This window comes from Erinaceus europaeus, chromosome 1 (genome assembly GCF_950295315.1).
Source record: "Erinaceus europaeus chromosome 1, mEriEur2.1, whole genome shotgun sequence".
In the NCBI taxonomy this organism is placed as follows: domain Eukaryota; kingdom Metazoa; phylum Chordata; class Mammalia; order Eulipotyphla; family Erinaceidae; genus Erinaceus; species Erinaceus europaeus.
The window spans coordinates 36,795,674-36,814,353 of record NC_080162.1 but is presented as its reverse complement, the minus strand read 5'-3'; the positions used below and the strand labels follow the sequence as shown (position 1 = coordinate 36,814,353).

The 18,680-nt window shown below is 40.6% G+C and overlaps 2 protein-coding genes across 3 annotated transcripts; both read right to left on the bottom strand.

Moving 5' to 3' along the window:
* Window positions 1–197: 197 nt before the first annotated feature.
* ATP5F1E (ATP synthase F1 subunit epsilon) lies at window positions 198–3,869 on the bottom strand. The gene is made up of 3 exons (XM_007529230.3): window positions 3,712–3,869; window positions 1,816–1,942; window positions 198–342 (listed from the first exon to the last, which is right to left on the bottom strand). Exons 1-2 carry the CDS (start codon window positions 3,741–3,743, stop codon window positions 1,819–1,821), a joined length of 156 nt encoding a protein of 51 aa, XP_007529292.1. The 5' UTR covers window positions 3,744–3,869; the 3' UTR covers window positions 198–342; window positions 1,816–1,818.
* A 396-nt stretch (window positions 3,870–4,265) lies between these two features.
* PRELID3B (PRELI domain containing 3B) lies at window positions 4,266–18,624 on the bottom strand. Of its 2 annotated transcripts, XM_060181715.1 has the most exons (7): window positions 18,452–18,561; window positions 15,545–15,708; window positions 11,964–12,132; window positions 10,768–10,857; window positions 9,665–9,735; window positions 7,842–7,944; window positions 4,266–6,194 (listed from the first exon to the last, which is right to left on the bottom strand). In XM_060181715.1, exons 3-7 carry the CDS (start codon window positions 12,099–12,101, stop codon window positions 6,075–6,077), a joined length of 522 nt encoding a protein of 173 aa, XP_060037698.1. In that variant the 5' UTR covers window positions 12,102–12,132; window positions 15,545–15,708; window positions 18,452–18,561; the 3' UTR covers window positions 4,266–6,074. The 2 variants fall into 2 exon arrangements, with proteins under 2 accessions (XP_060037698.1, XP_007529290.1); XM_007529228.3 differs by lacking the exon at window positions 15,545–15,708 and having other exon boundaries at window positions 18,452–18,624.
* Window positions 18,625–18,680: the final 56 nt, after the last annotated feature.

Genomic DNA, 18,680 nt, shown 5'->3' with positions numbered 1-18,680 from the left:
GTCTAATTTTTGTCAATTACTGTCATGAGAGAGAACTTTTATTTCGAGACATTTTCAAAACGTTTTCTGTATCTCGTTGGGTACTAGCAGTTAAACTACCAACCCCCCATTCATATGGTGAAAAATCCTGTATTTGCACCAACGGCTCCTATAAAAAAAGAAAGTTTGACGGAAACCAATAATCACTATCAAGAATGAGCCATACTTCAATTTATTGTCACTGTTAATTTACAAGCAAGACAAGATTTTTTCTTTTTCTATGATAGGAGATTATTTTCGGTCTGTCATAACAGGTGCCTTCTTCACCTTGGAAATGGCAGCCTTTCAGGCTTTAGTCAGGGTCTAGGAGAAAAAGAAAATGCAAGTTGCCATTGCTCTGTGCTTCCTTAAACATTTTAAAATGTAAATAAACAAATAATTTCCCCCTAAATAACTGTGGCTTTGATCCATATGGTTTATGCTAAACCTGTTTCTCAGCTGTAAAAAGTGCTATTTCTCAACCATAGCCCTAGTGGAACAGGCACTTTGTTTCTAAGTACAACAACATATTCTCTTAGAAATAAAGGAACTATCTGCCTTTAAAAGATACCAAACCCCCCATGTTGATGGGAGAGATGTGGATCCTCTTTCAGGACATATGTAGTGTGGTCAATATTCTTTTTATGGGAGTCAGACACTATTTCTAGGACACCACAAGGTCAAAGGGAGTAAGCTTTGGAGCATGGCTAGGCTATGATACAGAGAAAGGATAAGTTATTTTTCTCAGCTCACTGCTAAAACAAAACAACCTGATATAAAACTAGGTCTCATTACTAAGAATTATGCAATTAGACAGGGCCCCTAGAAAAAGGGCTAAATTCAAAACACCGCATCTCCAGGCTCATAATAAAATATTTACTAATTCAAAATGAAAATGAAAAGTGCTTAGGGGAGACAGTTCCAATAAGTAAAATTGCTCATAACCACAAGCTGGCAAAAGATGAATATTTATCACATTTCCTTGCTACTGTGGGTTTGAACCTTTTAAAAAAGCACAATAAGAAAATTAAATCAGAAAAACATCTCCCTGGTAATTTGCTTTGCTTATCTTTGAAATAACAATGTCAAGAAAGTGGTTTAGAGACCAAATCACCTTAACAGTTTGAAAAGTCTGAACTTACCAATTGTACAAAACAGTCTTTTACTGTACAGAATCTGACTTTATACTGCCATCATTTTTGGAGATGTAAAAAGAACCAAACACCCTGAAAGCATAATAAATTTAGCAAAACAGTATTCACTGCAGAGTCTTGTACTTTATTGCTTGATAAAATAGCAGGATCCTTGCCTGTACTTGTAGCCCTTATGTTCAGAAAGTCATGATTTCTGAGAACATTAGCAGGTACGATGGAAATTAAAAAGTGTGTAAAAAATTCATGAGTTGTAAAACAACTCCAAAATCAATGATAAAAAAGTAATTATAAAAGTGGGGAGTTTGTCTTCCAAATTATTTGATTTTGTGCGAATGAATTAGGCTGAGTTAAATAAGATGGGTCTCTCTACTAAGCATGGCTAGATGAACTGAAAATCAATGTGCCAATTACACCTGCCATCTTCATGGCCTGAAATGGCAATTATGTTATTATGCCACTGGACCTCTATAACCTGTATGCTTTAAATTATCATATCATGCCACTACAGACTTCTAAATATACTGACTGGCTAAGAAAAAAAAAAAAAAAAGAACAGAATTCAAAACAGGGGAAAAAAAAACCCTTTCAAAGTACATATTCTAAAATTTAAGTCGTAACTCTCCTAAATAAATCATTAACTTACAGATTACTCTTTTTTCACTTTCACAATTTTTACACTGCTGCCAGAGGTCTTCTCAGCACTTGTTTTGAATTCTGTCTTCAGGGCATCTCTCACTGCTTTGGCACATATCTGGGAGTATCGGATATAGCTGGGGAAAAAACAAAAAGAGAGACAGTTAATTATCAAGGATCCAGACAGATTGGTTGTGTTGTTTTTGGTTTCTCCAATATACTCTTTAATTTTGGCTTGGCCATACGTAGCTGTAGAATTGGATTTTAAATTAACACCAAAAGGGGGGAAAAATGACATATATGTGCCAAAGTCTTATCTGTTATTAGAATGGGTGACCTTTGGTTTTTTCCTATGCTATTTTCTCTTTTATAATTTTAAAATAAAAGATGTACAGATGTTTTCAATAATCCTAGAAAAAGAAAAATAGACCAAAATGTTAAGAGACTGTCACAGGAGTGATTCCCCTATTTCTTCACTTAAAATACCTTGTTATTTGTACAATTAAAAAGAGAAAAACTATCAATATAAGTTAAAACATTTCTTCCTGATTAAAGGTCTCCCTGAGAATATTGGGTTCTGTTTCACCAGTCTGCCACTGGAAAAAAAAAAAACTTGCCAGCCAAGGTTTTTAAATTAAACTGAAAATTCCTTAGAGAATATCATCAATTCTAGCAAAATATCTAACAGCCTGTTTCCTGTTTGGTAGATGGACTCCTATCAACAACTTATTTTCCAAGAGATGTCAGATTTTTTTTTTTTTTTTTACTTTTTATGAAAACAGGAAGGGGGGGGGGTGGTAGTCTATTTTTCTCATGCTTCGGAGTTGGTTTTTTGGGCCTGAGCTAGGAGTGCCAATGCTTGCTGTTTCCACTCCTCTACTAATTGGGTGACCTTCCGGCTGTTCAGTCCTCACTCATCTGTAAAAACAATAGAACAAAACTGAAGGATATTAATACTTGCCCCACTACTGATTGGGAGCCAAGGTTCACCCACACTGGCCTCACAGTTGGGTGCTTAATAAACGATTACTTTTAATGAAAATTGCATCCTTCCAATTCTACAAAACTCCGATGTCAGGAAACTCGGGTGGCTCTGCTATCCCAGTCACAAGCCCACAGAATGTCACCACTGGGAAGGGGTTACCTTTACCTAGGAGGTCGAGGTGTGTCTCCTGGGGCAGCAGGAGTGCAGAGAAACGAAGTCTGGTGTGTTGACCTAGAACAATGGTTTCCCCACCTCTCCACTTTTTGAATTTTCTATGGATCTCATGCCTTTATTTTATTTTATTACTTTTTCCCCAGAGCACTGCTCAACTCTGGTTTATGGTGGTGTGGGGTATTGCACCTGGGGATTTGGAGCTTCAGGCACGTGTCTCTTTGCATAACCATTATGCTACCTACCACAGCCTATTCCCCTTTCCTTTTAAGTGCCTGGTCTTCGAGTGGGTTTCATACTTGAACTTCCGGCTATCAAGAACCTTCGGGAAGAGGTTGCTACAGTGTCCCTGAGTCCACTGGACCACGAGGAAGCAGAGTAGTGCAAGAGCTAGTTTAAAATAAAAAGGTGTATCCGACACTGTGAAAGACCCCATACGGGTAGTGAAAAACCCAGAGATTGATGATGTAGACACGAAGGGACACTCCCCGCCCCCGTTTTTATGGAACTACTTTTGCACCAAGGACGCACTGCAGTTCAGAGACAAAGGCCTGCCCGTCTGAGCTGCAGTGCAAACCATGTGGCGTGTGTCCCCACTGCCTCCGACCCCCACCTCTGCCCGGGGCCCGGCCGCCATATTGTCCGCACCGTCCGGCCCGACCCTCACGCCGCGTGACCTCCGACCTCGGGCGGCGCCGGGCTACTCGTGTGTGCGCGCCGTGGCCGCCCGTTCCCGTGGTTCGGGCCTACCTGAGTCCAGCCTGTCGCCAGTAGGCCACCATGATGCCGCGAAGGTGGGCGAGTCGGGTCGAATCGAAAGAAGTCGGTCAATGTCGCTTTAGCGTGCGGCCCAGCTGCAGGAAGGTCAGGCCGAGAACCGGAAGAGGCGGGACTGCAAACTTGCCAATCCTACTATTGCCCCGCCCTTTCTTTCACAGCGGCCGGCGCAGCTCCATTGCAGAATCCCCGGGTCGCGCCTGCCTTTGGCTTCGCGGGCGCACTGGCGTGTGCCCTAGCAGCTTCCGTAGTGCAGGAGCAAGGGCAAAGGGAGCAAAGAGCAGAAGTCCATCTGGGGGCCTTATGGACAAATGCCTGCAGTGATACTGTGAACACCTGACTGTACCCACTCCTTACCCTCACCAGCTAGTGCTCAGTGCCATGAGTTGTGACAAGAGGCTGGGAAGGAGTCGGACAGCCCAGTGCAACTCATCTCCACATGGCCCAGTTGCAATTAATGTATTCTTACAGAGAATATGCATCTCAGCTTTTCACCCATATCAAAACAAATTATAATCAGAAAAACATGAGTTATAAGGTTGTTTTATTAACAAGAAAAGTTTTTGATTCATGTATGATCCATTTTAATATTAGAATACAATGTTCAATAGCCCCTGAATCTGAGGTATCAACATTCATTCCAGTTTACTCAAGTGCCCTTTGCTTGCTGTGTATACTTCACCAGATAAAAACCACAAATTGTCAGTTATTTAGGTAAAAGGGTATGTTTGAAAATGAAAATATACAAAATTTTGTCATTAGGTCAGAGTGAAAATATCATAAAGGATAAAAATTGCTTAGAAACATTTTTTTTTTTATCATTAGGGCATTGTACCTTTTCCAGAATAAGGCATAGTTTACAGAAATTTACACAGCACCTTTTACCAAATATCAATGTTCTGTTTAGCTAAAACATCATTTCAATTGTTAAAAACCATCTCTGACTACAAAAAATAATCACAAAAATTGTTGGATTTAACTCTTTAAAATATCTCAAGAACTTTTAAGCTAAACCATATTTTAAGTAAAAAAATATTTTTTAAATAGGTATATTATTTGTGTTGCTGAGTTTACATATATTAATTGGTTTCTTTCAACAAAAACCTACCATATTAAAACACCATAAAATAAAGGCAAGAATTAATTACCTCTTAACAACAAAAAATTACATATACAACAGTTGTTAAGTAGCAAATTTAATATGAAGTGGTTATTAATTGCTGGCTACAAAATATAAGACAAATTGTATTTACTGGATTTTCTTAGTGCATCTGCTCTCTGGCATCTAAAGTAAAGTTTTGCCATCAATACATGCTGAAAATGTCCATTCACTTAGGTCAATCCTTTTCTCCAGCCTATTCTTTTTTCATTCCCTGCCACCCTCAGCCTCTGCACTGGCACCATATTACTAAAAACTAAGTACCTGGGATTTATTTTTCAGATGAAGACATCATTTGAGCAATTTTAAATGATGTACAGTTTTTCATGTAAAAAAAGATGTTTTGTGGTCACAATTACTTCACAGAGTAATTACATTCAAATAACCTGACATAATCATGTGTTAGCAACTAAAGGTCCATGATTTTGACACATGGTAATTTACAAGTTAAGCAAGTGTGAAATGCTAAAAGATGCGAACAGTTGTTCTGTGGAAGTTTAGAGTGCTGCAAAATTCCAGTAATGATTTTATTTTCCCCAGATAACATAACCAGCCCATGGTACAGCATACTAAATCATAAAGTACAAATTGAAGGAAGGTGTAGTATCCTTACAAAGTTACAAAACTTTGGCAAATCAATACAGTATCTTTTAATACAATAATTTTATTATTGTATTAAAAAAAGCATTCAAGTAACAAATAAAAACACTGGCCTTTAATGGTTGTTTATAGAAGAGTAAGTTACAATTTATTATCTTTTAAAACTAAACCTATACAATTTGTTCTTTTAAAGTATATTCCCTCAAGCAGGCTCTGTAAGTTTACTGCAAGTCAACAGTCATGTGTACCCAAGGTTACTATGTTTTCTTGGGGGGGGGGAGGGGGGGAGGTTTTGGTCCAAAGCCAGAATGAGTTCCAATGTGTGAAAACCTAAAAGAAATACATCAATGCAAATTTTCTAAGTACCCTCTAAAATTGATAAAATTTTCAGCAAAACAAAAACACGGAGAATCTCAAAATTAGATGGTCATTTCAAACAGCATTAATTCTGGATAATTCTTTTTATTTAGAAGCCTTTTTTCTTTAGTTTATTTTACCTAAAATATAGTTGTATTTTTGATAATAAATATACTGCCAATATAGAGAACCTGGAGCACTGTGTGTTGTATACTAACTTTCATTTCTCTACAAAGGCTGCGGCTGCCATTGGTGTCCGGATGCTTCCTCTTGCTGAGGCTGTCAATTCTTCAATCTCAGCATTTAATTTATGTATTACCCATTCGAGTGCTTCTCGGCCCTTAGAATAGATCCAACAGATTTACTGTTACTGAATGAGACCAGAGGCATGTATTGGAAGTAACAAGATGTATTACAAGTAGAATTAAATCTTGCCAGGATGAATCATTTTCATCTTTTTCTTTTTTTTTTAAATGTTATTTACCAAATAGCAAATACCTTTTAAAAAATTGTCTTCATCTATAAACAGATTTTTACTTTGCAATAAAAGATGTTCTCAAAATAATAATGTAATAGTGATGTAATATATGAATAGCCCCCATTTTAGGGATGAGACATGATCATCTCTCACTTGTTTTTTATTTTAAATTATTACCTTTACTTATTTACTGGATAGACATATCCAGAAATTGAGAAGGAAGGGGGAGATAGGGAGAGAAACACGTGCAGCACTGCTTCACCACTCACAAAGCTTTTGCCCTGCAGGTAAAGACTGGGGGCTCGAACCCTGATTCTTATACATGGTCACATGTGTGCTCACCAGGTGCACCACCACTCAGCCTTCCATTTATTTTCTCTGTCTCTGCCTCTTTTAACCAGAGCACTGCACAGCTCTGGCTTTGGTGGTCCTGGGGTTCAAACCTGGGACCTTGATGCCTCAGGCATGTAAAGTCTTTTTGCACAATCATTATGCTATCTCCTAAGCCTTTTATATTTGCATTTTAAGCTACAATCCTGTAGAAAAAAACCTGAAGGATCTGGTCCCCATCTTCCACCCTTTCCCCTACTGCTCTCTATACTCGAGGGAAAAAGGAGTATTTCATACTTCTTCCTTAGGACCTGGCACACACAACTCTGCCATGAATGCGTCGTAGGTATTCTCACAATCAACTTGACCTTTATCCAGCACTTAGCAGAAAACATCACTTACTCAACACTCATTAAACACTCATGCTTTCTGTAATTTCCTTTCCTAATGACATATGTGATTAATAATGACTTCCTCCTAGTTTCAAGAAGGGATGTCTGTCTGATCCCCTTCTGTATCCCCCAGTCTAGTCTAGTAGCATGGCCAGTACAGAGAAGGCACTGTAAATAGCTTCTGACTGCTGTGTGACTATATTCACATATTATAAAATAGTGCACTAAGTGTGTTTCCCTGAACCTGCCTTGATTTAAATCATCCAATGAGACAAAAATTAGTTGGGGGTAGAGAGGGGAACAAAAACAATCTCTTTTTGTATAAAGCACAGACATCTATCTATATCTATGGTGTTGTCATTTCATAGGAATGGCGGGCAATAAAAGAAAAATATCTAAAAGGAAGCTGGGGGTTGGGGGTAGATGATAATGAAAAGGTTGATAACTGGTGTTCTAAGAAATGACACAGGAGCCATCAAGTTCTTCCCTAATATTGGGCCCTGGGTCGCATGCACTGCAAGCTATTTCTCATTCATCACGCCCAATCCTGTAATGTAAGAAATGGAGGCACAGGGAGGTTAATTTAATTGCCTAAAGGTTGGTATAAAGTAGAGCTTGGAAGTTAACCCACTTGGTGACACTTCAGAGACTTCACAGGTAACTTCTGCTATGGAAAGTGGTTGATAGTGAGCTTGCAGACACAAACCCAAGTTCCATACTAAGCTTTCCCTAGATCTAAAAATCACGAACATAAAGGGCAACAGCAATGAGGGAACAGTCTACTTACTTTATTAGCATTTGACGATATTGTACTTGCCATCAGCCCTTCCAGGTAGCTACTAAGACTAACTCCTTTTACAGTGATGATAGCTTCCTGAGTCAAAACAGTTCTGCAACAGAACACATTGGCAGTTTTGTAACGACCCAACATTCATTTAAAAAAAAAAAGGGGGGGGTTGGGCTGTAGCACAGTGGGTTAAACGCACGTTGTGCAAAACGCAAGGACCTGCGTAAGGATCCCGGTTCGAGCCCTGCCTCCCCACCTGCAGGGGAGTTGCTTCACAGGCGGTGAAACAGGTCTGCAGGTGTCTCTCTTTCTCTTCCTCTCTCTGTATTCCCCTCCTCTCTCCATTTCTCTCTGTCCTATCCAACAACGATGACAACAATAATAAGTACAACAATAAAACAACAAGGGCAACAAAAGGGAATAGATACATAAATATTAAAAAAAAGATTATTTTATGAAAGGGGGATAATTGAGGGAGAGGATAAATGCAGGCGAGACCACCACTCCCAACACATGCTTAGGCTCTGAGGCAGGCCACTCCCTGTTCTCTTCTGTTCCACCTTCCTGGCCATCATTATTCATTAAAAAATATTTTTAGTAAAAGCCATTCAGTTAAATGGTTGTTTTTCTCTTGGTGAGAAAGATCAGAGCACTGGTTAACATTTACAATTTACTGAGTCATTTTTGTTCTTTATTTTGGGGATGGGAGTATGGAGAGAGGGAGAAAGAAACGCTAAAGCATGGCTTCACCATCCTTTGGCGTTTCCTTGGTGCTGAGAATGGAACCCAGGGCCTTATGCTTGGTAAGGCATCCGCTCATCCCTCTGAGTTACCTCCCAACCCCCAGGATGTTTTCTTTTCTTCTGCTGTTTTTATGCAGTGCTAGGGACCAATGTCCATATTCCCAGCAGTATCCTGCGCCCTCAACATGGGCTTTGTGCACATTCAATCCTACACCTAGGTGATTTTTTACAAAGACTCTCATGCCTGAAGCTCAAAAAGTCTCAGGTTCAACCCCACCCCCTTCTTCCACCATAAGCCAGAGCTGATCAGTGCTCTAATTAAAAATAAAAAAAAATCAGTAAACAATTTGTTCTGCATTATATCTTTTTTTTTTTTTGGTAATTGGATAGAGGCAGAGAGAAATTCAGAGAGAAGGGGAAGATAGAGAGGAAGAGACACCTGAAGACCTGTTTCACCACCTGTGAAGCAACTCCCCTGCAGGTCAGGAGCTGGGGGCTCTGCATTATATCTTAAGCCTTTTTCAGCCACCAGGTTCCAGATGATACCATGATGCCAACCCGACTTCCTCGGGCAGAGGACCCCCCCACCATGTGTCTTGGAGCCCCGCTTCCCCAGGTCTCCTTGCCCTCTAGGGAAAGAGAGAGACAGGCTGGGAGTATGGATCGACCTGCCAATGCCCATGTTCAGAAGAGAATCAATTACAGAAACCGATCTTCCACTTCTGCACCCCACAATGATCCTGGGTCCATACTCCCAGAGGGTTAAAGAATAGGAAAGCTATCAAGGGAGGGGATGGGATATGGAGATCTGGGGGTGGGCACTCTGGAAATGTACCCCTCTTATCTTGTCAATATTTCCATTTTATACAAAACAAACAAACAAAAAACCCAACAAAACACACCCTTCAGCTGGGGAAATGGTCAAGCAGAACACCAGATGTATGAAGCCCTGCATTTGATTCCTGACACTGGATGCCAAAGCAGAAATCTGACCACTCTTATAAAACTAAAAAAAAAGAAAAAAAATAGTAAAAATGAAGTAACCCATAGACAAAACAGTGTAAAACATCTTTAACTCACTTTTCTGGGTCCTGAGGATATGGTTTGTAGGTAAGTCTCTCATCTACTGAAACCATATTTGTAAATGAAATCTGTTGAACAGTAAAAATAATGCAAATTATTTTAGAAAACAAGATTAAAAACACTTCCAAAACCAATTCACAAGCCCAAATCTTGCCTGTTACATTTGTAAAACAACAACATCAAAACAATAAATCACTAGTGTGTAGCATGTATGCTCAGCCAGGTGTGCCCCTACACGGCCCCCACCACTAGTGTGTAAACAGAACTTATGCTTTAACTAGTCAGTGCTTACTTTTTACTTAAGATGTTTGACAAGGGAGTCGGGAAGTAGTACAGCCGGTTAAGCGCACATGGCGCAAAGCGCAAGGACTGGCGTGAAGATCCCGGTTTGAGCCCCTGGCTCTCCACCTGCAGGGGAGTCGCTTCACAGGCGGTGAAGCAGGTCTGCAGGTGTCTATCTTTCTATCCCCCTCTGTCTTCCCCTCCTCTCTTCATTTCTCTCTGTCCTATCCAACAACGATGACATCAACAATAAGAACTACCCCAAAAAAACGTTTTGACAAGAGTATTAACAATATGCTATGATACAAAATTCATCTTAGTAAGGTGCTCTATTTAGAAATAATAAACACAATTAAGCCTATGCAAGCCTATAGCAAGCCTATGCTACAAACACACAAAGACAACGTAGCCTGAAAGTACTGATTTCCTGAACTATGTTAAAAAACTTGTACTCAACGGGGAGTCGGGCAGTAGCACAGTGGGTTAAGCGCACATGGTACAAAGCACAAGGACTGGCTTAAGGATCCCGATTCGAGCCCCCGGCTCCCCACTTGCAGGGGAGTTGCTTCACAGGCGGTGAAGCAGGTCTGCAGGTGTCTATCTTTCTCTCCCTGTCTTCCCCTCCTCTCTCCATTTCTCTCTATCCTATCCAACAACGATGACATCAATAACTACGACAACAATGGAAACAAAAGGGAAAATATATATATAAAATTTATACTCAACTGTCTACCAATTGCTAAAGGGCGGGGGAAGCTTATGCCAAACAGTTTAAAATTAAAATAGAAAAAAATTAAAAATTAAGAAAAAAAACTTACATTAGTAGATTTAAGTTCCATTGTTTTCTCTACTGGATCAACTACAGAATGTTCTTGCACATATGTTTTGGTTCTTGCTGCACCTATAATCTAAGTGAAACATTCAGAATTAGGAATCATAGAAGGAATTCTAACAAGTGTTATCAATATTTTTTAAAGGTAAAAATGTGTTAACAGCTTCAACCAAAAATATATTTACTAAAATGCATGAGGAGTTAGAGACAAGGGTCAGAAAGGAGGCCCATTTGAAGGAAACAGGAATTCACACACCATGGATGAGACCACCAGACATAAAAACCTTCCCAGAGGCAATCAGCAAACAGCTCACTGTAATGTGTGCAATATAAGGCAGGACGCTGAGATTGGCAAGGTGTGACAATGGAGCAGTGAAGCTGAGATATGGAAAGCAGAATATCTGAGGGAAACATGGCATCTGGAAAAAGGAGAACTCAAAAGAATCCGTGGTGCGGGTTCATCATTTAGACAGAGAAACAGTTATCTCACAACGGAGAACAATGCATCATATCTAGTGTAGTTTCTATGGTCTGAGGCCAGGCCAAATCCCTGATCTTGATAATTTCAGTGTCATACCACTGAATGTAGTGGTGTGTGTACAAAGGAAGCAATTGTTATGTTACTGAAAAGTGTATACTTTGCTCCTATAAAGAAAATCCAGACAATTCTTCTCACACCATGAGCTCCGTGTTATGAGAAACTGTCATTCCAGCTTGCCTGTTGGCATTTCAGCTGAACAGAACAGTGCTTTTGTATGGGGAAGAAGATCAGACCTGGGAACAAATGTGGCAATGGCAAAGTCAGAAAATCTGCTTGCTGCTAAAAATGTGCACGGCCAACCGCTGACCACAACAACTGTCAGTAAGCAAGCACTACCATGTACTTTCTTTCCAACCTGACTATTCATTCCAAGTTGCTAGAGAACAGCAGAATCTAACTCCCTTCAGATTACAGAGCACTAGCTGGCTCTGTTCAGAAGGTTTTATCAGGTGCCTTCATGAAGACTGTAATAATATTTCCAATTCATTATACACTCATAACTCGAGTTTATTGTAATATAATTTGAACTGATGCAAAAATGACATTCAGAATCGGCTCCCACAACCTATTTGAAATTATAATGTGGTTTAGAAAACTTCTCTACAGCAGTCACATTTCTACAGGAATAAAGACACACTTACAGATTTCACAATGGAAGGCAGTCCCCACTCTGTGCTAAGAAGTCTATGGCTATGCAACTTTCCAGAGGGATCGATATGTCTGTCCAATACATCAACTCCAACCACACTTGGGTTCATAGGGTTTGGGTATTTCTGCATTGCAGCTGTTGTAACAGTTTCCCAAGGGTGGCTGCAACATAAATAACAATAAAAACCAAACATTTACGATATGCATATACATTAAATATTTTTTACAAACATCAAGTAATTATTTAAAATGGAATTTTGATTAACTCATCCAGGAAAAACAACTTTCTGAAATACTGGTTGAAAAACTATGATGGTGGTGAGGGACTTCCAGCTAATTTTGAACAAGGAGAGATTTGGGCATTTTCCTAGCACAGATATAAACTATGCTACAACTGATGCCCATAAAGATTAAGATAGTCTATATAGAGCATTACAGTACACATTCTTAATCAATTTCCCATATTTACCTATGCCCACTTCCACATGCAAGTGTTTTTCTAACAAGGCCCAAAGTTTCCTAAAAATTGATCTAAAAATTATGTTCTACAGAAACAGTAGCAAAAATTAGACTGATCTTTTGTCTGACTCTAACACTATGGAAGTTATAAAGAAGTGAACAAGCACTACTAAGGGATTACAAAAAAACCCCAAAGCTTTACTGATTTAAATGCCATAATATTAAAAATGTATTTTTCTCTATATTAAAGAAATAACAGTGATTCTTCCAATCAATCTATATCTATTACTTTCCTTCAAGGAGTGATTGTGATTTCTGTTTTAAAAAAGGTCACTAGACACAAGCACATTTTTTTTTTTATATTTTAGTGAATTTTTTATTTCTCTTTTGTTGCCTTTTTTTTTTTTTTTGCTGTAGTTATTACTGTTATTGATGTCCGTCATTGTTAGATAGGACAGAAATGGAGAGAAGAGAGGAAGACAGAGGGGGAGAGAATGAGACACCTGCAGACCTGCTTCACTGCCTGTGAAGCAACTCCCCTACAGGTGGGGAGTAGGGGCTCAAACCGGGATCCTTTAGTCGGCCCTTGAGCTTCACGTCATGTGCGCTTAACCCTCTGTGCTACAGCCTAACTCCCCGCAAATGTTTTTAAGATACTTTTCTATTTTCTTTTTTAAAAGTATTTTATTTTATTTATTTTGAGAGAGATGCAGAGAGAGAAAAACACAGGGAAATACCAGAGCACTGCTCAGCTCTGGCTTATGGTGGTGTGGGGAATTGAACCTGGGACTTCAGAGCCTCAAACATGAGAGTCTCTTTGCATAACCATTACGCTATCTAGCCTTGCCCAGCACTTTTCTATTTTTGCATAACCATTATGCTATCTCCCCAGCCCAACACTTTTCTATTTTTAAATTTTATTTTTTTATATTTATTATTTATTTTCTCTTTTGTTATCCTATTGTTTTTTATTATTGTAGTTATTATTGCTGTTGTTGTCATTGTTGTTGGACAGAACAAAGAGAAATGGAGAGAGAAGGGGAAGACAGAGATGGGGAGAAAAAGAAACGTATAGACCTGCTTCACCGCTTGTGAAGTGACTCCCCTGCAGGTGGAGAGCTGGGGACTTGAACCCAGATACTTACGGCAGTCCTTGCGCTTTGCGCCATATGTGCTTAACCTACTGCACTACCGCCCGACTCCCACTTTTCCATTTTTAATAGATGTTATTTACTTTCTTTTTTAAATTAAAAAAAATTTTTTATTTTACTTTATCATTGGGTAGACACACAGAGAAATTGAGAGGGGAGGGGAAGATAGAGACAGATAAAGACAGAGACACCTGCAGCCCTGTTTCACTGCTTGTGAAGCTTCCCCCCCGAAGGTGGCGACCAGGGGCTTGAACCTGCGTCCTTGTGCACTGTAATGTGTGTGCTTAACTAGGTACACCACCGACTGGCCCCAATAGATGCTATGTTCTAATAACATCTTACTAGAATAAGCATTTGCTTATTACCAGGATAGAAATGGTACCAATAACATGGAACTTGCAGCATCTTTATTTTCTTGAAAAAACACTTATCCTTGAGTAATTCAAAATGTGATGTACATTTACTGTTCACATCATAACTTACCTATGAATAAGATCCTTGTACAAGAATTTTTTTTTTTTTTTAGCCAGAGCACTGCTCAGCTCTGGCTTATGGTAGTATGGGGAATTGAACCTGAGCCTCAGGCATGAGAGTCTCTTTGCATAACCATTATGCAATCTACCCCAGCCCCAAAAGAAGTCTTTTTCAAGTCTCTTATTCTGTGGAGCTTCTATACTTTGTGTTTTCATCTTCACTAAAAGGAAAAAGACAAGACCCATATAGGATGTTACAAACTACACTTACTAATAACACACATGGTATTACTTCTCTCTTTTTTTTATATTTATTTTCCCTTTTATTGCTCTTGTTGTTTTTCATTGTTGTTGTTGTTGATGTCGTTGTTGTTAGATAGGACAGAGAGAAGTGGAGAGAGGAGGGGAAGACAGAGGGGGAGAGAAAGACACTTGCAGACCTGCTTCACCGCCTGTGAAGCGACTTCCCTGCAGGTGGGGAGCCGGAGGCTTGAACCGGGATCCTTCCGCAAGTCCTTGCGCTTTGCGCCATGTGCGCTTAACCCACTGTGCTACCGCCCAACTCCCTACTTCTCATTTTTTAAAAAGCAAAACAAATAGTTATTCATCTACCTCAATCTACCAGAGAACTAAGCCTACTTCTTGACACAAAACTCACTCCACCATTCATATCCTAGAACACTGGACTACCAGGACATTATTTTTTAATGTTTTCATTTTTCATATAGTATAAAAATGAACTTCATTTTGTTTTTAATCTCAAGCCTTTTTCAACAATCAATACAGGTATTTAAGACGTGCTGCCTCATAAATCTAAACAGCCACCACAAACAGAAGTGATACAGGCTGAGCACTGACTGTTACCAAGGTAACTATCTAAAATGAAAATCTGATGAAACTTTACCCTGTCTCCATCTAGTCATATACCACGGATAGCTGCCTTCTTCTTCACACTATCTCTTCCCCCACCATTGCTAAAAAAATAAAAATAAAAAAAAATAACTGCACTGCTGTAGGGTGATTATACATTATTTGTAAGTTAGTCCTTGCTTCTCTGGGCCAAACTGAAAATACCAATGCTGATTTAACTTGGAATAAAATGATCTGTGAAATATAAGTAGCATAAATATTAATCACATGCTACAATTATGTCTTCCAGCAATTAACTCTGAGTTATATTTATTTATTTATTGGACAGAGACAGCCAAAAATCCAGAGGGAAGGGGGAAATAGTAAGGGAGAGTGACAGAGTGACACCTGCAGCAGTGTTTCACCACTTGCAAAGCCCCCCCCCCCCCCCCCCCGCCCCGGCAGGTGGGAACCGGGGGCTCAAACCTTGGTCCTTGTGCATTGTAACATTGTGCATTGTAACTCAACCAGGTGCACCACCACTCAGACAGGCAATTAACTTTGTATTAATGTCATTGTGTTAAAAGACTTCATACCGGAAGACATTGAAAATGGCATCAAATTTAGCTATGGCTTACTGACCTGTCAAATTTCTTCACCTACAGGGGGCCAGGTGGTGGTACAGCTGATGCACAAGGACCCAGGTTAAAGTCCCGGATCCCCACCTGCAGGGGGAAAGCTTCACAAGCCGTGAAGCAGTACTGCAGGTCTGTCTCTCTCCCTTCTCTCTAGATTTCTGGCTGTCTCTATGCAATAAAGATAATAAAAAAATAAAAATTAAAAAACACATTTAAAAAATGTCTTCACCAGGAGTCAGGCAGTAGTGCAGCAGGTTAAGTGCATGTGGCGTGAAGCGCAGGAACCGGCATAAGGATCCCAGTTCCAGCCCCCGGCTCCCCACCTGCAGGGGAGTCATTTCACAGGCGGTGAAGCAGGTCTGCAGGTGTCTATATCTTTCTCTCCCCCGTTTTCCCCTCCTCCCTCCATTTCTCTCTGTCCTATCCAACAATGACACCAACAATAATAACTACAACAATAACAAGAGCAACAAAAAGGAAATAAATATTAAAAAAAGAAAAAAAATTCTTCACCTATATAACAAGTGTCTATATATGTTGGGGGCAGGGACTGTTAGACGCAGAGAAAAAAATGTTTGATTTATTTAACAGCATGTAGCCAAACCAAGAATAGTGTGTGACACCTACTAGGCATTCATAATCATTAAATTAATGACTGATTTCAACTACATACTTTCAGGCTCTTAAGAAAATTTGAAAAATCAAAGACAGGCAACTTAGGGACATAATACAATTTGTGAAGATAACGACTTCAATTTTAGGTATGCTGAGCATCTGTGGGACAGAGACCCAAAATTTCTTGTGTGACCCAAAAATAAGTAATTAAATAAGTTTAAGAAAGAGTAGAGCCTATGGTACACACTAGAGTGTCATAAATCTGTAATGTATCAGCTAGGACATTATTCCAAAAGTCTAAACTATCTGGTGAGAACCAGGATCAGGGTTACTTTTCTTAGGACAAATCTTCTGGGAAGAGAATCCCAGAAATTTCATCAAATCTTGAGAAGTCTGTGTCAGAAAAAAAAAAAAATTAAAAGTCAGTGAGGAAAACAAGACAAGAAAATTATTGAGTGGAGGGTAGATAGTATAATAGCTATGCAAAGAGTCTCTCTTACCTGAGACTCTAAAGTTCCAGGTTCAATCTCCACACCACTATCAATCAGAGCTGAGCAATAATCTGGTTGAAAAAAAAAGTTAGGGAGCAGGGCGGTGGTCCAGTGAGTTAAGCGCACACAGCACGCCAGGACCTGCTTAAGGATCCCAGTTCGAGCCGGCGGCTCCCCACCTGTGTGTGGGGGGTCACCTCACAAGTGAAGCAGGTCTGCAGGTATATCTTTTTCTCCCACTCTGTCTCCCCCATCTCTCTCGATTTCTCTATTTCTATCCAACAACAACTACAGCAATAACAACGATAATAACAAGGGCAACAAAGGGAGGAAAAAAACGGCCTCCAGGAGCAGTGGATTCATAGTGTAGGCATGGAGTCCCAGCAACAACCCTGGAGGCAAAAAAAAAGTTAACTAACATCTACACTGAAGAAGAAAAAAAGAGGGGAAGCATTCAAGAAAAGGAGGAATAGAGAAGAGGGTGATTAGGGATAAATGAAGAATGTTAGGGGAAAAGTTAAGAGGCAATGCTAAGAACGTCTATAGCATTTAGACCTAAAAGAATTGCAAAGAAACCACCTCATGTTACAAAAGGCTGAGATGGAGCAATCAAATAAAATCTTAAAGATCTTTTACCTCTGGAAATGCTGGGAAAAGAAATGTTTCTAGCATTTTATACTTTGTAGGGTCCAGGAATGCTTGAGAAGTGTGTTTGAGTCACTGGGCATGTAAAAAGTTGATAGATTAAAAAAAAAAAAAAATTATCCTTGAAAACACTTCTAAAAAAGACAAGTGGGTAAACTAAACATACAACAAAGCTATTATATTTAAAATAGTGTGGCAACAGCAGTACGAGTGTTACAGTACTCAACTCTTCCGATAGCTTAGAAATGAATACGAATACAAATCATTAGCTTTAACTCAACCAGAGGAAGATGGATAAATCAATAGAGGTAGGAAAACTGACCATTCAGGCAAAAATGATGCAGTTGCATGTGTAAGTGTTCCTTGTGTGTGTGTGTGTGTGTGTGTATATATATATATATATATATATCCACCCAGAGGAAATTTACTGCCCTACATCCAACTGGTTCAAATGCCATTTGCATCACTAAGAATTTCTCCCCAACCAAGGAATGTTGCAGATCGTGGCAGTAGGCGCTGAGAAATAACATCATCCTTCATGACTCAGAAACAGACAGCCCAAGGTCACACCGTTTATTGGAGCCCAAAGAGAACCTTGAACCCCAAACTCTACAGACCTGTTCCTCTGATGGACACACTGTAAGAATAATTTCACATCCTATTTTTTTTTTTGGGGGGGGGGCTCACCTATAACTCCACTTCAATGAACTCTACTCCCGCAGGAGCAGGACGTGGGGTAAAGCCCACACTCCCGGATGTCCCAGGCCGGAAGTGGCCAAGAGAGGCCTCTCCCAGTCCAAGGATTCCAGCACCCCGTGCTTGGTTGCGAGGGGGCGGGGAGCGTGGGCAGGTCCCAATGACCCATTGCGGGGGGGCGGGGAGCTGACGTCGGGGCCAGGAGTTCCGGGTCCTTTCCTAGTAGGCCCCTTTCTGGGGCGCAGCGCTGCCCCTAAGCCCCGAGGTCATAACCTTGGTTCCCCGTCCCAGGCGCCCCGTGGTGACCGGGTTTGGATCACCCTCCCACACACACCAGGCTGACACCTGGGAGTTTTTCGAGGGGCTCCCGGGCTTCGCTCACCTCTTAAGTCCATCTGGGCCTCCCATCGTGCTGCTGCCCCACAGCGGGACTCCAGACTACCTGCCCCACAACCTAAACTTACTCAAAAACGTGCTCCGACGTCCAGATCTTCATGGTGCCGGTGGCAAGTGCGATGTCCCGCCGGCGCAAGGGGACGACGAGGCAAAGAAGCCACACTTGCCTCGGCCCCGCCCCCCGGCAGCCCGCCGGCTCCGTAGCGCGCAGGCGCCGTCGAGCCTTACGCCGGGGACGTCCCGACGCATTGCCCCGCGCCCTATCCCGGGCCGGGTTTTGCCCCAGCCTAGCGCGCG